Here is a 22,708-nt window from a genome sequence, read left to right on the forward strand (position 1 = left end):
CGAAAAGTAGGAATGATTATTTATGGAGTAAGATGACCAACTTGGATACCCTGCTTTGAAGTTTATAAAATTACCGTTGCCCTCCATATAATAATTTGAAAAAAGTATATTTCTATAAGGCATGCATTTTTAAAATGTAAAACAGTGATAAACAAAACAAATAAAAATGTCCCTACAGCCAGAGATAAGAATTAACGTCTTTATTAGAAATTTCATTTTTTTCAGCAGATGTGTTGTGCCTAGAATTAAAAAAGATACGAAAACCTATTTATAATACATATGGTTTGTCTTTCCATGAAAAAGCATGTAAATTACCTTTGATTAATGGTTTTGAGTCTGTTAAGTCATTATGATATGTTTGTAGAAATGTTAGTATATTCACCGAAACGTCGCAGTCATTATAATAAAGAATCCCTTGGTCATCTTACCAACTTCTAAATGCTACATTGAAAACGAGAACTGACATAACTTTATTTAAAATTGCTATTTAAATAGAATTAAGTCAATCCCTTAACAATCATATCATTTTTTCTCCACCGTTTTAGGTGGTTTAGCGGAATGGACAACTAAACTATTATTTTAATGAGATTGGAATTAAATCTTGTTTTTCAATCTTATGACGTTTTTGTTTAAGGTGAACTTTTTATCAAACGTCAAGAAACTGTTTCGAGAGTACCGGCGCGTTTCCGCTTCCGCTGTTGTTAGTCGCGGGAGATGCAACCCAAACAATGAAATTTTCTGTATAAATTGTTGCTCTTTTAGTATGTTGTTAGTGAATTGATGATCACATTATGAGTTCTGCAAGCAAGGTAATAATCATAGGCATCGAACTGATATAGATCTTGTGAAAATGCTAATCGATGTGTTGAAATAGGATGCTGAAAACTCTTTTGTGTTTGAAGCGTTTGTTTATCTTGAAACGCTTGAATGAAGCGATGTACATAATATTGTGCCACTTGTGCGATTATGGAGGGAGAGTGATGGTGAGAACGGGTTTTGGCACACATCTGACCTTGACCTAGTGTTTAAAGGAACAGGGCGTTGACCGTTCTGAAGCTTTGTTTGTAGACAATATTCGATAACCACCGAGCTATGCTCGCCTGGTGCCATGACAGACTGTTCTGCTCCAGTGACCACACCTCAGGTGTAGGCTTATCATGTGACCAGACTTTTCTCTTGTTTGTAAACAAATGCACTTATTCTGAAATAAGAACAGACGGGCCTAATGCAAGCCTTCTGTGCAGTTTACATATTGTTTTGCATAATGATGTAGACAACTGCGACAGTGAGGTGCAAGACAAAAAGTGACTATCTCTAGCTCTCTGTAGGGCCTTGATGACAGCATGTGGAGGATAAATATTCAAATGGAACTAGTTTTTCACTGTTGGGATATTTTCTTGATGAAAGTTATATTGATCTAAATGTGTTGAAACATGATAAATGTGAATGGACTGTGTAAGATGTGATGATGTGACAGAGGTACAGTGCTAGCTGTAAGGAATTCTGGGTTGTGTTTCATGTCTTCTTGAGTACATAACAAACACTTGATGTCTTTTCAAGAGGCACAAGCCCTGTTTTTAATGGCTGTCTCCTCCTGCGTACACAACCTGTGACGTCATACGCATGGCCTTCAGCTGGTCCTGTAACATATGCACAGAGAATATTAGTTCACATGTTACAGGTAGGAGAGTGATTGGCTTCATATGATCAAGGCATATTCATATTGTAATGTAGATAAACACTGGCTTCTAATCTTATCAAGCTGGCAGTTAGTATTTTATAACTCATCCATAAGAAAAGCACACAATCTTTCACTTCAATGTCTCTAAAATAAAAACATTGCTGAAGCCAGTTTACTTTGCATGCTGCTTGTGTTGTCGGCTTCACTGTGCGGATCTCTCTTGTTTTGGTTTAAGAATTGAATCAGGCATGTGACGTCACACTCAGAAATTATGTCATGCATGATTTAAAAACACAGAACTGTCAACCTACTGTCCCTTTAATGCTTTAACTCATCACACAGCGGTAGAAACGAACAGTTTCAGTCAACTAGTCCTTATAATGATAGCATATAGCAGAACCTTTAAAAATGTCAAAATTCTACTAGTCCTTAGGATACCTTTACTATTGGGCAGTTTGGCAAGGACTATAGGACTAGTGCCAATATCTAACCCTGTCACAGTTAAGACATGGGTCTGATTCCTCACATTGGTAAAATGTTTGAAGCCCATTTCTGTTTTCCCAGCCATGACCCCTGTGTGGGGATGCCGGTGAGAATAGGCAAGAGGCGACCAAATGGATCGGTTGGTCAGACTCGGTGACTTGGTTGAATGTGTGTCATTTTACCCCAAAGGCATAGATTGATGCTGATGATGTCCATCATTGGATTGTCTGGTCCAATCTTAATTATTTACAACCCACCGTCATATAGCGTTAACAAACAAGCTCTCCACGACCATGCTGGAATATTGCTAAAGAGGCATAAAATCTGACTCACTCACTAACTTTTCTCAAATGATGTTACAGGTTGGGGAAATATTTACGGCGGCTGGATCAGCTTTCAGTAAGTTGGGAGAGTTGACAATGCAACTCCACCCAACAACAGAGCAAAGCCCTACAAGGTATGTGGAAGGTAGAGTCAGGCTAGATGACACCTGCCCTGTTTCAACTAACAACTTTTAGTGGTGGACAAAAGTTTAGCAACTACAGACCTTAATTATTGTACTTGTTTCTTAACATGGTATAACTCAATAGTATCTTTTTTTGGTACAATGTTTTGAAATAGTGATTAGCATGATTAGTGAACATGATTAGATCTAGGGCATTATGATTTTGAGAATTGAGAAAACTGAAAGCAAAGTGTTCTGAATCCCCCTAAGTATGCTAAAAGATAAGTAAGTCATTAATAATTGATATACTGTGTAAGTGTATAGATTCTCCAAGTGAGAACATGAAGGTAAGTACTACAAATATACTTACCCCATATCACCGTCTATAAAGCGACCCCACGTATAAGGCGACCCCTCTGTACAAGCCTTCGGTGAGTTGTGCGATCTTCCGATCACTTCACATACGATTTCGACGAAATAAATATAAACAATATTGAATAAAGTTTTGAATAATAATTAATAAAATAGATTACAAACATCAGTTCAGATATCTAATGAACTCTTTTTATAACCAGACAGTTTAATTACGTGATTTGTTTGCGTACTTCAGTACGGATTTGTTGACACGGTATTTCCAGTGTTACGTGCTCACAGTAATGTCTTTGTGTTGGGAAAAAAAAAACAACCTCAACCCTGTGTATAAGACGACCACCCCTGAAAGCTCCCTATTTCTAGGTATGAAAAACTCGCCTTATACACAGAGTTAATAATAATAAGTCCATTTATACTGCGCCAGATTCCATTCACCGAGTTATTGCTCATGGCGCTACTTAGTTTTAGCAAGTAATGCTAATGAAAGGGGGAGTAGGGTTGATAGTTATACGGTATTACAACCTATGATTATTATTAAACATGTTAAATATTAGCTAAGCTATCATCATGATCATTAAACAAGTTAAAGTTAAACCAAGCCTTGAACCAGTCCATTTTAGACTACTCTTATGACAAGCATAGGTTGCTGGAGTCATTAGTTCTAGAAGACTTGCAAATATTCAGATAACGTTTTGAAGAACGAAAGAAGACTGCCTCTGTGGTCTAGTGGATAGAGTGTCTGCCCAGAGAGCGGAATGTCTGTAGTTTGATCCCCGGCCTTGTCATACCTAAAGTCATTAAGAGGTGGTACTTGGGGTCAGTATACTGCGTCTGAGTGGGGTATCCATGGAAACGGCTTCATCATTGTTCATGGAATCTCAGTGGGCTGACACTATAAAACCAGCATTACACAGACACGTAACGTGCGGTGGACTTTGTAATGATGATGCAGCGGTGCCTGAGAACCAAGACCGCCTCCATGGTCTAGTGGTAGAGCGTCCGCCCGGAGAGCGGAAGGTCCGGGGTTCGATCCCCGACCGCGTCATACCTAAAGATGTTAAAATATGGTACTTGTTGTTATCCTGTCTGGCGCTTGGCATTAAGGAGCTAAAACAAGGACTGGTCGGTTCGGAGTCAGTATACTGTGTCTGAGTGGGGTATTCATGTTAAACTGCGGCATGGTATCTCAGTGAGCTAGCACTATAAATCAGCATTAGTCCGGCCTAGTACAAGCAGCCACACACACACACACACACACACACACACACACGTGCATGCATGTCGCTATATAAGTGCAATAATCTTGGATGCAACGTTAAACACCATTTCACCTCACCTGAGAGCCAAGAACATTTTTTGTTTTAGCAAAAAATCATCTATTGCACAGATTTGATACATCTCTACATGAGCATTATGAAAACCAGACAAACCTGATGGACCATGATGAGCATATTAGGAGTGGAGTGAAGCCAAATCATTTCAGAAAGATGATACCTGATTGGCTCTGACACCCTTTAGTTTTGATTGGGCAGTCAGTGTTTACACTGGGGTGTATTTGAAGCTTGGAATCCCCTTAATTTCAACTTTTAACATAAGGGTTATTACCATGGTAACAAGGACTCAACTACTTTCAGGCTGAATTTTGAACAAAGCTTATTATTCCTACATTTTACCATGAACTTGGAAATTACTTGATTCTGGTTGGTCAATCAGAGGTCTCAAATGACAATAACCACCTCTTATTTAAACATCTGTATTGACTGCACAAGATAATATTTATAGAAACGTTCTTCTTTCACCATCATCATGGTTATTATCAGTAGGCTCTTATTAGAATATTATTTTGGTGAAAAACAACAGAGTTGAAAGATCGTAAATTTCGTGGTTTATGCTGACAGCCTGAAATGTTTATATACGACAGATATTATTTTTCCAGAATTTAATTGCCCATTATAAGGGGTGCATATAGCACATGTATTATTCACGAATAAATAGTCTTGTGTACAAAATATCAATCCGAAGGGTGCTTATTAGGATTGTTCAGTAGCCAATATATTAGCAAATATCGCCGTGGGCGCTTATAAGAGCTTATTACATCGAATGCGGTATATTCAAACTACATGCGACAATACATTCTGGACAGAAAACACTCCGGTGGTCAGACTCGCTGACTTGGTTGATGCATGTCATTGTATCCCAATTGCGTGGATCGATGCACATGACGTCAATCACTGGATTGTCTTGTCCAGACTCGATTATTTACAGCTGCCGTCATGTAGCTGGAATATTGCTGAGTGCGGCGTTAAACAACAATCAAACAAAAAACACCATAGAAATCAAATAAGGGGGTGTATTCATGTTTCAGGCACTGCAGAGTGCTTGAAATCTGTCCCTTTTCTATCGCCAACCGTAGGGGGCACGGGTGGCCCAGTCGTCTAAGGCGCTGCGATTTGCTGTGCAGAGTTGCGTCCCCTGGACACGCCAGAAACCTATGATTGTGGGTTCGAATCCCGGTTCGCCCCAATATGTTTCTAGGTTTGTCAGCACCATACCTGTGCTCGTGGGTTTCACCGAAGTGATAAACGTCTGAGACCTGCATCACTTCGGGCTTTCCTCCAACATTAAGCTGACACGCCGTGATATAACTGTAATACTGTTAAAACGGCGTTAAACCCAACTCACTCATAATATCGCCAACCGTGACGTCATATTAACTGTGTCATTATGAGGGACGTGATGTCATATTAGTGATGTGCAGTGTAGAATTAAACCCTGCAAGGCTTGCTTCATATTCTTCAGGAGTGCCCACTTCATGTTGGCTTACCATTTCTGGTGTCCCCTATCGTGATATTGCTTAAAGCGGTGTGAAGCCATACTCACTCACTCACTCACTCACTCATGTTGGCTTATGCTCTGCTTCACACTTTCGGTGCCTGTTTTATATGCGAGTAAAGTATAATCATGATAATGATAAAAAAGACAAAGTTTGAGCATATACAGCACCTTTAGTGACCTGCTGAAAACATTGGACTCAACCCATGCCGCCTCACTCAATATCATGGCTAACATGCGTTTGCGTTTTATTTAGTCATGGTAGAATGGAAACACATACTGTGTATTTAAAGAGCTAGGTTACCTCTAGCTTTAACTGTGCTATATTTAACATTTAACATTACGGTTCCAAATTCAATTTAGTTGAGTTAAATCTTCATGCTAATTAGCTCTACATTGAAATCACAGTATGTTTATCTCCTAACATGCCTACCTCAGTCTAGGTTTTTGAAAACCTTCTTTTTATCATTTGATAACTGCTGTGTGACCATGGTAACCATGGTAACTGAATAAACATCAGTCCATGATCATGAATGATTGTCACTCCAACTATGAAATGTACTCAATATTATGTTTATTATGGTTATTTTATGTATTGGCGAAAGCTATTGATGTTAATCATAATCATTATGAAAACACATGATGAAAATTACAAAGATGTGTAACGATATGGTGGGGTTTTGAAATGATATGTACCCTGATACTAGGGCTGGGACGTGTCCAAATTTACTACCCGGGTACCTGCACCCCTATTACCCTACCCTACCCGGGTACCCACTCTAGGTCTCAGGAGATGTCTCAAAATGTCCGATTGGAAATATTTTTAGCATAGCCCTGGCAAAACGTATTTAGATACATGTATTAAACAATCTGGTCATGCATACACTGAAGTTGACTTAAGTTATATCTTTATTCAACCGTATGAAAAATCAGAAGGAATGGGTGCATGGTCAGAACGAAAAGCGAACACTAGTGACTTATAGTGTAACTATAGAGTTCCAGATAATTTTAGTCATTAGACAATATATCACGTGATTAACCACGGGTCCGGGTAGTCCTATGGGTACCCGGGTCCTACTCTGTACCCACCCGACCCGGGTACCTGAGTTACCCGTCCCAGCCCTACCTGATACAGTACTTTGATTTTGTAAATTGATATTCTTTCTTTTTGAACAATGTTAAAGGTGAACCCTGAATCATTTGTTTTAAATTTCAGAGATCAAAGTGGGATATTATAGGGCAAAAAACATACAGGCTATAGGGCAGTGTAAATGTTTGGCTATTTAAAGCAAACAAGGAAATACTAGAGAACCTGCATCAGCTGGTTGTTGAACAGTTTCTATTATTATTCACGTTTTTACACCAATGTAACTTGTAATGTATTATATGTATAGCAATACAGGGTTGTCAATTCATGTGTTGTATAGTGGGCCTCAAATCGAGATACAATACTATACCGCTGTATCGTTACCCCACTTGAATTTACTCTGTAGGTTATAGACAATGATAAAACAAATACAGTATTCGACGTAATAGGCGCCCAGGGCGCTCTCAAAATTAGAAATAGGGGGCTCTTATTAGAATATTATTTTGGTGAAAAAAACAGAGTTGAAAGATAAATTTCGTGGTTTATGCTGACAGCCTGAAGTGTTTATGTACGACAGATATATTTTTCCAGAATTTAATTGCCCATAATTAAGGGTGCATATAAGACATGAGTGCGTATTATATGCGAATAAATAAGTCTTGTGCACATTGATCAATCGGAAGGGGTGCTAATTGGGCTTGTTCACCAGCCAATATATTAGCAAATGTCGCCGTGGGCACTTATTAGAGCGGGGCGCTTATTACATCGAATACGGTATATCTTATAGGAATGTAAAGATATATCAAACGACCACTAGATCGATAGGAATGTAAAAACACCGATAGTATTTTCAATAGTGTGCATAACAGTTGATAGTTTCAATAGTTGCAATTTGTTATAAATAAAACATAAATTATGTGTCAGGTAATTTTAAACCTGTCATGTGTGGATTAGCAAGGATTAGGACAATGATTAGAGTTACTTCCCCTTGGTTTGAGTTGCGACAGGCGTGAAAATGGCTGACTTTGACATTGTCGACAAAATTGTGTTCATTTCTATTTCACTGATTAATATAATTATTAAGCCTTATACTTTGTTTCATACTATCGCAATACTATTGCAGTGGTTTTGGGTACTATTGCAATGCTATCGCAATAGTGAAAATAGCCCCAACAGTCACGCCTAATGTCGTATAACTTGATAACTGTTTACATACCATTAATATCAGATGCCAGAAATACAAGCCCTGATCTTTTTGTTGAATTGCACTTTACTAACAACTAACATTTTGTTTTTAACAGTGGAAAATGGACAGACAATGAAATTGAAATGCTCAGATCGGCTGTTAAAAAGTTTGGAGATGATCTCAACAAAATTAGTGAAGTTATAAAGAATAGAACTATGTAAGTATACATTTTATTAATTGTTTTGATGACGCATACATGGCGACATAGGATGAATTACTTTGACACTCCAAAGCTGCGGAACACTCCCAAGGAACAATGGTTTAAAACATTGCAACTATGTCATGTATGTGGACTTGTCAAATTGTGTTTAGTCTGTTCAGTAATCCAGACAATCAGTATTACCCAACTAAACAACAGTTGCCTGTGTACAAATATGTGTGAACAATTTCAAAACCTACTAGTATAACAACACTGTTCTGATTTCTCAAGACCTGCCCAGAGGCTGGTATTCGGCACCAAATTTGCGACAGTTGTCAGGGAAAAGTCTTTTGAACTGATTGTTTGAAGGTAGTGCATGATATGCTGTGATTGGTGCACAGACCGTGTGTCTTCCATGTTCTTATGTTAAGGGAAGATGGGGTAGCCTCGTGGTTAAAGCTTTCACTCATCACTCTGCTTCAATTCCAACATGGGTATAAGGTCAGGCGTTTTAGATTTTTCGGACTACAGACCCGCCGACTCTAATATTTGAGAAAATGTAAAAAGAAAAAATCAGATTTCCATATTTTTTTCCCTGCCGATAGCCACGTAGTCAGCTATTTTTGTGGGGGATTATCAGCTTTTAATAAAAATAACATGAATTTAGCGTTGTAAACTAGTAAAGAGATACATAATTGCTCTTTGTTGATCTCGTAGCCGAACATGAATAGCCTCCCTTGGCAATTGTCCGTGTTGTAAGTGGTAGAATTTTTATTGTTACAAGGGGATTTATCATCACAAATGGTGGTCTTTTGAGCACAGAATATGTTCATAAAAGATGCCAGAGGCATTCTGAATTCAAAAAAAATTAATCTGGCTTTTTTTTCTTTTTTCCCCCTCCTCCAACCCTGGACTTTGGGATGAAAAATCTGTAATCCTAAAAATGAAAAAGACCTGGCCTAATGTGTAAAGCCCATTTCTGGAGTTGCCCACCGTGATATTGTTGGAATATTGCTGAAAGTGATGTTAAAGCACTCACTCAGTACTCACTCACTCACTCACTCACTCCTAATGTTATTGTAAATGAGTGTATCACTCTTGTGTGATTTTTAAGTGTGGGTCAAGTGACAGGGTGATGGTAACACAAAATTTGTTGTTTTTAAATTTACTGATTCACTGACATGATTACAGTACGTGTATTTCCATAAGTGCTAATTTGAGCAGCTGGATAAGTTCTATACGATATGTGACACATGCTGATCACGCTTGAACAGATGCAGGTTGAAGGTCACCTGAACAAGGTCAAGGTGAAACAGCATGTCACTTGTTTCAATCAGAAATATTTTTGATAAATGTCTACTTGTTGGTGCAAGATAGATCAAGATGTATCTTCGGTCTACAGATTGTTATTTAACCAGGTGCATGTTGACATGAAAACCAAGTGGCACCAAACAAGGCCAAGTTGCACCAAACAAGGCCAAGTTGCACCAAACAAGGCCAGGTTGCACCTGGTCTCATACATTTTGCAAGGTTGAAACATAGGCGAGTCTGCTGCCAGTATCACATAAATAAATGATGAATTGCTGTAAAACATAATAGGAAGCATCCACAGTTTGATGACTTCAAGTCTAAGAAACGGGGTTTAAACTTAACACTTGCCCACTTGTCCGTGGCTGGAACAAATTTCCCAATTTCCGTATTGTTTTAACATCCCACAGATGACATCCTCACCTTGTCAGCTTGCTGACGGGGTTAACCCCTTTGGTCATGTGGACAAGGTGTCCGACCTCTGATCAGAAGGTCCTTGGTTCGAATCCCATCACGGGACTCAGAGATTTTATGGCCGCTACATTGGCGCCCAACGTGGGGCTGAGCACGTTCATATTAAATTTGAGCAAAATAAGCCTCAGTACCCTACTATGCGGCCCGGGACGTGCCTTCTGTTGACGGGGGAGGATGTAGCAGGGCGTGGAGTCATCCCATGCACAGATGACATCCTTACCTTGTCAGCTTGCTGACAGGGTTAACCTCTTTGGTCATGTGGAGAAGGCATCCGACCTCTGATCAGAAGGTCCGTGGTTCGAATCCCATCACGGGACTCGGAAATATTATTGCCGCTACAATTACAAGGGCATTTTATCTTCAAACAGGCTATTAAAGCTTTGAGTTTAGTTCTAACACACTTGTAACATAGGGAGTATGCTCAATAAGCTTTAGAAGTATTGAGTGTGTTCAATTCAAAGATCAGTTTTGTGGGGACAGGTAAGGGTTAATCAGACACAAATTTGAAATATTTTTTACGTACACTTGGTGCATTTTTACATAAATATTAGGTTGCACTGGTGCATGTTTTATATGGCTAAATCGTGCCCTGGTTTCACAAGGTTGCCTAGGAACCCCTCAGCTGTAGCCCAGATACAGTATGATTATGATGGCTGTGTATTGGCAAAAGATTTGTATTACTATGTATTTTGACCTGTGGAGATCCGGGGTAGAATAGGTCTTCAGTAACCCATGCTTGCAGTGAAAGGCGACTATGCTTGTGGTAAGAGGCGACAAACGGGATCGGGTAGTCAGGCTCGCTGACTTGGTCGATGCATGTCATCATATCCCAATTGAGTAGATCGATGCTCATGATGTCAATCATTGGATTGTCTGGTCCAGACTCGATTATTTACAGACCGCCGTCATATAGCTGGAATAGTGCTGAATGCGGCGTTAAACAACATACAAACAAAACAAACATAAATCCAAATGGAGCCCAGAATGATGTATAATTTCAGAACTAGAGCTGAGGCAATCAAGACTTGGCAAATCATTCTGGACTTGAGTTGGATTCCCTTTTTAATTTATTCTACAAACTAGTACAATGTATTTCGATAAAGGTTTCTGTATTGTGATATGTACTACGATATATTGGGAGCTTTAGTGTTTGACAGTGATTGACACTGATGCCTCCATGGTCTGGTGTCTCTGTTTTGTAGTCATGGAGACAGGGGATAACAATGTGAGAGAGAAATAACTCTCTTCATTTATTTTTTTTGATCAATTTCGAAGGGAAATACCATTTGTGAATGAAATTCTTGTAGATTTCAGGCTGACATGGTTAAATGTTATAGATAAAAACAGACCTTGTCATGTATTCTCTTAACCCAATATACTGGTACACGGAAAGAATATTGCAATACCTATCATTTGAAAAGCACCTTGCTGTATACTGGTGTCCAGGTAATACCCTGCGGTCCCAATGATTATGTGAAGTTGTTGCTGGATAAAACTCTTTCTACCGTTTCAGTTCTCAAATAAAAAATCAGTTGAAACGGAAGGCATTTGAGGATGCTGGCATACAACCCACTGTGGAGACATCGCCGACAAAGACAGTCGTCAAGCACATAGTAACGCACCACGTGACGCATGAACCTCAGACCAAGAAACAGAAAACATCAGGTGAGGGGGAGAATCTACAAGCTCTGATGGGTAGGGAAGGGTTTGGGGAAGGTGTGTGTGTGTGTGTGTGTGTGTGTGTGTGTGTGTGTGTGTGTGTGTGTGTGTGTGTGTGTGTGTGTGTGTGTGTGTGTGTGTGTGTGTGTGTGTGTGTGTGTGTGTGTGTGTGTGTGTGTGTGTGTGTCTGTTGGGGCTGTGTACAATTGTATCAGTTGTATTCCAATCATATTCCCTCACATCAGGCAACACCCATACATCTGGGATACACCCACACACTGGTATACACCCACAAAACTGGGATACACCCTCACACTGGGAAACACACGTACACTGGGATACACCCACACATCAGGCAACACCCACACACTGGCAACACCCACACACTGGGATACACCCACACATCAGGCAACACCCACACACTGGCAACACCCACACACTGGGATACACCCACACACTGGGATACACCCACACACTGGGAAACACCAACACATCTTGAATACACCTACATACTGGGAAACACCCACACATCAGGCAACACCCACACACTGGCAACACCCACACATCAGGCAACACCCACACACTGGCAACACCCACACATCCGGCAACACCCACACACTGGCAACACCCACACACTGGCAACACCCACACACTGGCAACACCCACACACTGGCAACACCCACACATCTGGGAAACACCCACACACTGGGAAACACCAACACACTGGCAACACCCACACACTGGGATACACCCACACACTGGCAACACCCACACATCTGGGAAACACCCACACATCAGGCAACACCCACACACTGGCAACACCCACACACTGGCAACACCCACACATCCGGTAACACCCACACACTGGCAACACCCACACACTGGCAACACCCTCACACTGGGATACACCCACACACTGGCAACACCCACACACTGGGATACACCCACACACTGGCAACACCCACACATCTGGGAAACACCCACACACTGGCAACACCCACACATCTGGTAACACCCACACACTGGCAACACCCACACATCTGGTAACACCCTCACACTGGGATACACCCTCACACTGGGATACACCCACACACTGGGAAACACCCACACACTGGGATACACCCACACACTGGGATACACCCACACACTGGCAACACCCACACACTGGGATACACCCACACACTGGGAAACACCAACACATCTGGGAAACACCCACACATCAGGCAACACCCATACATCTGGGAAACACCCACACATCAGGCAACACCCATACATCTGGGAAACACCCACACACTGGCAACACCCATACATCTGGGAAACACCCACACATCAGGCAACACCCATACATCTGGGAAACACCCACACATCAGGCAACACCCATACATCTGGGAAACACCCACACATCAGGCAACACCCATACATCTGGGAAACACCCACACACTGGCAACACCCATACATGTTGGAAACACCCACACACTGGCAACACCCATACATCTGGGAAACACCCACACACTGGCAACACCCATACATCTGGGAAACACCCACACACTGGCAACACCCATACATCTGGGAAACACCAACACACTGGCAACACCCACACACTGGGAAACACCCACACACTGGCAACACCCACACATCTGGGAAACACCCACACACTGGCAACACCCACACATCAGGTAACACCCTCAAACTGGGATACACCCACACACTGGGAAACACCAACACATCAGGTAACACCCTCACACTGGGATACACCCAGAGACTGGAAAACACCCACCCATCTGGCAAACACCCACACACTGGGATACACCCCCACACTGGGAAACACCCACACACTGGGCTACACCCACACACTGGTATACACCTACACACTGGGATACACCCACACACTGGGATACACCCACACACTGGGATACACCCACACACTGGGATACACCAACACACTGGCAACACCCACACACTGGGATACACCAACACACTGGGATACACCCACACACTGGGATACACCAACACACTGGGATACACCCACACACTGGGATACACCCACACACTGGGATACACCAACACACTGGCAACACCCACACACTGGGATACACCCACACACTGGCAACACCCACACACTGGCAACACCCACACACTGGCAACACCCACACACTGGGATACACCCACACACTGGGATACACCAACACACTGGGATACACCCACACACTGGGATACACCAACACACTGGGATACACCCACACACTGGGATACACCCACACACTGGGATACACCCACACACTGGCAACACCCACACACTGGGAAACACCCACACACTGGCAACACCCACACACTGGCAACACCCACACACTGGCAACACCCACACACTGGCAACACCCACACACTGGGATACACCCACACACTGGCAACACCCACACATCCGGCAACACCCACACACTGGCAACACCCACACACTGGGATACACCCACACACTGGGATACACCAACACACTGGGATACACCCACACACTGGGATACACCCACACACTGGGATACACCCACACACTGGGATACACCCACACACTGGGATACACCCACACACTGGCAACACCCACACACTGGGATACACCCACACACTGGCAACACCCACACACTGGGATACACCCACACACTGGCACCACCCACACACTGGCAACACCCACACACTGGCAACACCCACACATCCGGCAACACCCACACACTGGCAACACCCACACACTGGCAACACCCAAACACTGGGATACACCCACACACTGGGATACACCCACACACTGGCAACACCCACACACTGGCAACACCCACACACTGGGATACACCCACACACTGGCAACACCCACACACTGGGATACACCCACACACTGGCAACACCCACACACTGGCAACACCCACACACTGGCAACACCCTCACACTGGGATACACCCACACACTGGCAACACCCACACACTGGGATACACCCACACACTGGCAACACCCACACACTGGCAGCACCCACACATCCGGCAACACCCACACACTGGCAACACCCACACACTGGCAACACCCTCACACTGGGATACACCCACACACTGGCAACACCCACACACTGGCAACACCCTCACACTGGGATACACCCACACACTGGCAACACCCACACACTGGGATACACCCACACACTGGCAACACCCACACACTGGCAACACCCACACACTGGCAACACCCACACACTGGCAACACCCACACACTGGGATACACCCACACACTGGCAACACCCACACACTGGGAAACACCCACACACTGGGCTACACCCACACACTGGGATACACCCACACACTGGGATACACCCACACACTGGGATACACCCACACACTGGGAAACACCCACACACTGGGATACACCCACACACTGGCAACACCAACACACTGGGAAACACCCACACACTGGCAACACCCACACACTGGGATACACCCACACACTGGGATACACCCACACACTGGGATACACCCACACACTGGGATACACCAACACACTGGGATACACCCACACACTGGGATACACCCACACACTGGGATACACCCACACACTGGGATACACCCACACACTGGCAACACCCACACACTGGGAAACACCCACACACTGGCAACACCCACACACTGGGATACACCCACACACTGGGATACACCCACACACTGGGATACACCCACACACTGGCAACACCCACACACTGGGAAACACCCACACACTGGCAACACCCACACACTGGCAACACCCACACACTGGGATACACCCACACACTGGCAACACCCACACACTGGGATACACCCACACATCTGGAATACACCCACACACTGGCAACACCCACACATCAGGCAACACCCACAGACAACACCCACACATCGGGCAACACCCACAGACAACACCCACACATCATGCAACACCCACACATCATGCAACACCCACAGACAACACCCACACACCAGGCACCACCCACAAGTTCAGGCAACAACCACACATTAGGCAACACACACTCATACATCACGCAACACACACTCACACATCACGCAACACACACTCACACATTAGGCAACACCCACACATCAGGCACCACCCACAAGTTCAGGCAACACTCACACATCACGCGACATCCACCCACACATCAGGCAACATACACACAACATCAGGCAACACCCACACATCACGCAACACACACACATCACGCGACACCCACACATCACGCAACACACACACATCACGCAACACACACACATCAGGCAACACCCACACATCACGCAACACACACATCACGCAACACACACCCACACATCACGCAACACACACTCACACATCAGGCAACACCCACAAGTTCAGGCAACACCCACACATCACGCAACACAAACTCACACATCAGGCACCACCCACAAGTTCAGGCAACACTCACACATCACGCGACATCCACCCACACATCAGGCAACATACACACAACATCAGGCAACACCCACACATCACGCAACACACACACATCACGCGACACCCACACATCACGCAACACACACACATCACACAACACACACACATCAGGCAACACCCACACATCACGCAACACACACACATCACGCAACACACACCCACACATCACGCAACACACACTCACACATCAGGCAACACCCACAAGTTCAGGCAACACCCACACATCACGCAACACAAACTCACACATCAGGCAACACCCACACATTGGGCAACACACACACACATCATGCAACGCCCACACACCAGGCAACACACACACACACATCATGCAACACCCACACACCAGGCAACACCCACACATCGGGCAACACCCACACATCACTCAACACCCACACATCAGGCAACACACACAAGTTCAGGCAACACCCACCCATCACGCAACACCCACACATCACGCAACACACACACACACATCACGCAACACACACACATCACGCAACACACACACTTCACGCAACACACACACACACATCAGGCAACACCCACAAGTTCAGGCTACCCACACATCAGGCAACACCCACACATCAGGCAACACCCACACATCATGCAACACCCATACATCAGGCAACACCCACACATCAGGCAACACCCACACATCATGCAACACCCATACATCAGGCAACACCCACACATCAGGCAACACCCACACATCATGCAACACCCACACATCAGGCAACACCCACACATCAGGCAACACCCACACATCATGCAACACCCATACATCAGGCAACACCCACACATCAGGCAACACCCACAACTTCAGGCTACACCCACAACTTCAGGCTACACCCACACATCACGCAACACCCACAGGCAACACCCACAGGCAACACCCACACATCAGGCAACACCCACAACTTCAGGCTACACCCACAACTTCAGGCTACCCACACATCACGCAACACCCACAGGCAACACCCACACATCAGGCAACACCCACAACTTCAGGCTACACCCACAACTTCAGGCTACCCACACATCACGCAACACCCACAGGCAACACCCACAAGCAACACCCACATATCACGCAACACCCACAGGCAACACCCACAAGTTCAGGCTATCCACATGTTAACATCTTGGGAATGTCAGATTGTAATACCATGTTCATGACACTATTGATTGTATGGCAAAACATTGTGATCTGTATTTATATTACAGATGTGACGCTGAGTGCTCTCAATGCTCCTGAAAGTGATGTCGACATTGAAGGTTTAGGTGATGGATCTGCATCTAAAAAACTAGACTTCGACTCAGGCACGTATCTCTCATGCACTACAGTTGATGCAGGATGGGGCCCCTCTGTTTCAAATTAAGAATTGACTTTCACTTTATGTGAGTTCATTGGAGTATGAACCTTCATAGAGTGAGGGCCAAACTGTATGAACGTCAAATCTTGCTTATTTTTAAATTTTGTTTATTGAAGGATTTATATTTTGTATGTTTGAATTGCATGTTAAATGTTTGGGGGGGGGGCACGGGTGGCCCAGCCGTCTATGGCGCCGGGATTCACTGTGCAGATTTGCGTCCCTAGGGCACGCCAGAAACCTATGATTGTGGGTTCGAATCCCGGTTCGCCCCAATTATGTTTCTAGGTTTGTCAGCACCATACCCGTGCTTGTGGGTTTCACCGAAGTGGTAAACGTCTGAAACCTGCATCACTTCGGGCTTTCCTCCCACATTATCGGACACAACGCGGTATGACTGAAATACTGTTAAAAGCGGCATTAAACCCAACTCACTCACTCACTCACTTAAATGTCGGGGCATTACAACATGTAACAATGTTATAGAAAAGCTTGAAAATTATGAAAATTAGTTTATATCCATTATTTTTCTGCAATTCTGAGGTAAATTACATTTTCTGCAACTTTTCTGGATTCCAGGGTAGAATCTGTCCCCAGTAGCCTATGCTTGTCGATCTATCGGGGGTCAGGCTATGTCTGTTTGTGTGTCATGGGGACCCGATGGCATGCATTGTTGTTCTAGCCTTCAATCATATTGGTCCATATTTACTGGCCGATGTGATGTTACTGACTTATTGCTGACATATTACTGACATGTAGCTGAAATATTGCTGAAATATTACTGACATGTAGCTGAAATATTGCTGAAATATTACTGACATGTAGTGACATGTAGCTGAAATATTGCTGAAATATTACTGACATGTAGCTGACATGTAACTGAAATATTTCTGACATGTAGCTGAAATATTGCTGAAATATTACTGACATGTAGTTGAAATATTGCTGAAATATTGCTGAAATATTACTGAAAAATTGCTGACTGGCATAAAACTACATTCATTCCTAACAATTTTTATAGGAGATTTCCCTTCATTCTGCCCCTCATAGAGATGTCATACAGATATCCCCCTAGATGTCTCAGCAATGTCATTACCATGACTAAAATCAGATATTTTACTCCACAAACCCAAGCTGTCACCAACCTATCATGTTGTCAGTGTTCCAAAGTAAGGGAGTCCTTGCGATTAGCTCCTGTATTATCGGAATCTAGAGACCCCTTAAACATTTGATTTGTAACACTAGGGTTATGACAAAGTGAGGTTTGAATGTCGCGTTCAATATTGTTGCACTTATAATATCATATGGTGATATACATATGCGTGTGTGCTTGCATGTGCATACCCGACATTGAGACAGCATGCTGACACGAGCCGACATGCCCTTGTCTTATCCCCTTAATGCCAAGCACCAGGCAGGGTAACAACAAGTACTATCTTTTAACACCTTTCGGGGTGGTCGGGTAGCCTAGTGGTTGAAGTGTTCGCTCGTCACGCCGAAGACCCGGTTTCAATTCCCGACATGGGTACAATGTGTGAAGCCCTAGCCGTGATATTGCTGGAATATTGCTAGAAGCGGCGTAAAATCTCTCTCACTCACTCACTTTAACATCTTTTGGTATGATGCACCATGAATTGCACCTCCAGCCTTCCGATACAGAGGCGGTGTAGTGACGACCATTTCACTCTCATCTATATATCATGTATTTTAGAACCTGTGTCATGCACAGATAGCGACTTGTTCCCAGGGTGATGCTATTCTCTTGTTGTCCTTACAGATGTGGACTCCAGTATGCTATAGCGATGCTGAAGAAGAGAAAAGAATTTATTTTCTTGACGGAAACTCCCATCTGTCCTACATGATGAAGATAGTCAAACTGATCCTCACATGCTCTCATCGCAGGAATTCCATCATCATCATCATCATAACAGTTTCAACGTGTTTCATGCCCGCCTCCAACAATGCCCACCATTTTAAAAACTAAATTCAGCTGTAACATAACACATTACCTGCCGGTCTGCAGTTTTTTTATTTTAAGTTTATAATGAAATAATGGGGCTTTTACTGTGTTGAACAAAGTGGAAGCTGTTTTACATATGTTCAGAGTTTTTCGAATTTATTTGTTTGTTTGTTTGTTTGTTTGTTGTTTAACACTGCACTCGGAGATATTTAAGCTATATGACAGCAGTCTGTAAATAATCAAGTCTGGACCAGACAATTCAGTGTTAGACATCATGAGTCAATCATCATACAGCTGGAATATTGACTAGTGCAGCATTAAACAGCAAATCTTCTGTTGTATCACAGTGTGTTTCCAGGGTGGGAAAATATATATTCAAACTGGTGAATGGTGGATATCAGAACATGTTTAATTTTTTGGGGGGGGATACTTTTGGACCGGTGGGTGATGAAAAACACAAAAGCTACACTTGGCCTCACATTGAATACAGTATGTAATCTTTAAAAGACAGGGCCATCGGTGCATTTGCAATGCCAGTGTGACACCATACCCCTTGTTATGGGGCGTGTAATCGCAAAAAACATGGACGCCAAAAATGTTTGATGTCTGAAAACATATAATCATTGATAATAGCGAGTGCTGTTTGTTTGACAGATGCTTGTAGTGTTTATTAAGAGATATTTATTTGTAAGGCTAAAACAATGTCATGAAAACAAAATGAAAGAAAACTTAAGAAACCTTTTTCTGCTTTGGGGTGTAAAATAAGATTCCTAAAATCAGGTCTGTACAATTCCAAAGGAAAACCTGGAAACCACTTGTTTTTATTCTTGTTTCTTACCTGAGTGTTAAAGCATATGGCGAAATGCTTATTTATTTTGAATTTGTTTGCAATGGTGTTTTATCTTTTACTACATGCACCTGTTATATTAGTGTCAACTGTTTTATTAGTAAAACAACAGCTTGATGTAAGGAAATGATATTTGTTGAAATGTGTTTTACTCTTTAACATGTTAAAAACTTATCGGAATATGTTTTAGATTTTTGGATTTTAATTTGATAAGTATTGTAAGGCAGTTTACGTTATTCTAATCAGTATGTGAGGCTGGTTAACAGAGAACAACACAAACTTGGGGGTGGAGGGGTGGAGGGGGGGCCATCCCCCCCCATTTTTTCCTCTAACATGAACACAACTTGTATTGATTTCATAGTCATAGGTGGCCAAGTGAGATATAAGGTCTTGCAGTTTGCCATGCAGAGTTATATCCCCTAGCCATGCCAGGATCCACGTATGATAACTGAAACACCAGATTCAACCCTCATTATAACCCTTGGTCAGCAACACTCACATGCTTGCAAGTGAGTGAGTGAGTATGGTTTTACGCCGCTTTTAGCAATATTCAAGCAATATCATGGCGGGGGACACCAGAAATGGGCTTCACACATTGTACCCATGTCGGGAATCGAACCCAGGTCTTTGGCGTGATGAGCGAATTCATGCTTGTGGGTGTCAGCAAGGTTGTTTGCATCAATGATCAGGTTCGAATCCCGGTTCGCCCCGATTATGTTTCTAGGTTTGTCAGCACCATACCCGTGCCCGTGGGTTTCACCGAAGTGGTAAAAGCCTGAGACCTGCATCACTTCGAGCTTTCCTCCCACATTAAGCTGACACGCCGCGATATAACTGGAATATTGTTAAAAGCGGTGTTAAACCCAACTCACTCACTCACTCATCCCACTGTGACAGGAACTGGCGCACCAACTCAACTCTCGCCAATGTTTATTTAAGTCTCTGGAAGCTAATAATTTCCTTTCCCAAAGTTTGTCTTTTCAACATGTCCATATTACCGTTTTTGCAGTTTATTCTAAGTCATGCAACAAGTAAGTGTCACATTGAACAATCACACATTGAAGTACCAGAATGAAACTGCCATTTGTAGTTGTCATAAAAAAAATGCTGTCACCTAGCATCTCATATTTTTCTCTTTTGTACAGAATATAAACTTGGTTTCTAGTAAATGTAGCTAATTTGTAAGATTTTGAATTTAATAAATATAACATAATGTTTGTCTTGATGTTTGTGTTTTGTCCACAATAAGGTTGGGATGTAGAAATTTCAGTTGTCCGTTTTCTCTGAATAACAAACTACCCTGTCCATCCAATCTGATTAAAATCAGAGCTTTGTAGCGAGAACTAAGATCTTATCTTAATCAGATTGTCTGTCCGTCACATTTTCTTTCTGCAGCTCAACTCAAACTCCCTTTGAAATATTTTCTTGAGACATTTGAGAGGCAACAAAGACTTGAGTAGGACTTGGGTACTTGGTTGATAGGAGTCATTGTACCAGACAGCGTGGATCATTGCCCATTATATCAATGACTAAATTGTCTGGTCCAGACTTGATTAGTTATCCATTTCAAATAAAGATATATCCTGTCCCATCTCATAGATGTTCACTCACACACGAGCATCAATATAGTGCTTTTAAAATCATGGGATTCGAACCTGTGATTAGTGGATAATAAGTTGCAGCACTTTAGATCAATCGGCCACTCGTGCACCTGGAAAAGACATCTGTATGATCTGAATTACTGAATGAAATGAAAACAGAAACAGGTTCAAGTATTTCAAAAGTCCTTCTAAAAGGACCCAAATTATGCTCACTCTTGCTTGATATTAGTCATTTCTGGAAGACAAAGAGAGCAAATGTTTATAAGACAACACCCATGAAACTATAAGAATAAGCTTTTTAAAAGTTAATATCATGCCTCACTGGAAATGGACCGCCTCCGTGGTCTTGTGGTAGAGCGTCCGCCCGGAGTGCGGAAGGTCCGGGGTTCGATCCCCGGCCGCGTCATACCAAAAGACATTAAAAGATGGTACTTGTTGTTACCCTGTCTGGCGCTTGGCATTAAGGGGCTAAAACAAGGACTGGTTGGCTCGGAGTCAGTATACTGTGTCTGAGTGGGGTATTCGTGTTAAACTGCGGCATGGTATCTCAGTGTGCTAGCACTATAAATCGGCATCAGTCCGGGCTAGTACAAGCAGCCACACAAACACACACACGTACATGCACGTCGCTGTATAAGTGCAATAATCTTGGACGCGACGTTAATCCCAATTTCACCTCACCTCACCTCACTGGAAACGCTGTTGAAGTGCAAGTTGGTGCAGGGGTTGGGTTCACTTAACAGGAA

General features: G+C 43.1%; 1 protein-coding gene across 1 annotated transcript; it reads left to right on the forward strand.

The window, feature by feature from the left end:
- The first annotated feature begins 666 nt into the window (after positions 1–666).
- LOC124139566 (chromatin complexes subunit BAP18-like) lies at positions 667–21,578 on the forward strand. The gene is made up of 6 exons (XM_046506740.2): positions 667–809; positions 2,527–2,621; positions 8,202–8,303; positions 11,581–11,732; positions 17,409–17,504; positions 19,332–21,578. The coding sequence occupies exons 1-6, from the start codon at positions 792–794 to the stop codon at positions 19,352–19,354; spliced, it is 486 nt and encodes a 161-aa protein (XP_046362696.1). The 5' UTR covers positions 667–791; the 3' UTR covers positions 19,355–21,578.
- The last annotated feature ends 1,130 nt before the right edge of the window (positions 21,579–22,708 follow it).

This window comes from Haliotis rufescens, unplaced genomic scaffold (assembly GCF_023055435.1).
Source record: "Haliotis rufescens isolate VD_foot unplaced genomic scaffold, xgHalRufe1.0.p SCAF_9, whole genome shotgun sequence".
NCBI lineage: Eukaryota > Metazoa > Mollusca > Gastropoda > Lepetellida > Haliotidae > Haliotis > Haliotis rufescens.

Bases quoted from the DNA above. Each gene is read 5' to 3' on its own strand.
- LOC124139566 (XM_046506740.2), top strand. The intron at 11,733-17,408 runs GTGAGGGGGAGA...TTTATATTACAG, and splicing joins CAAGAAACAGAAAACATCAG to ATGTGACGCTGAGTGCTCTC. The intron at 17,505-19,331 runs GCACGTATCTCT...TTGTCCTTACAG, and splicing joins AAAACTAGACTTCGACTCAG to ATGTGGACTCCAGTATGCTA.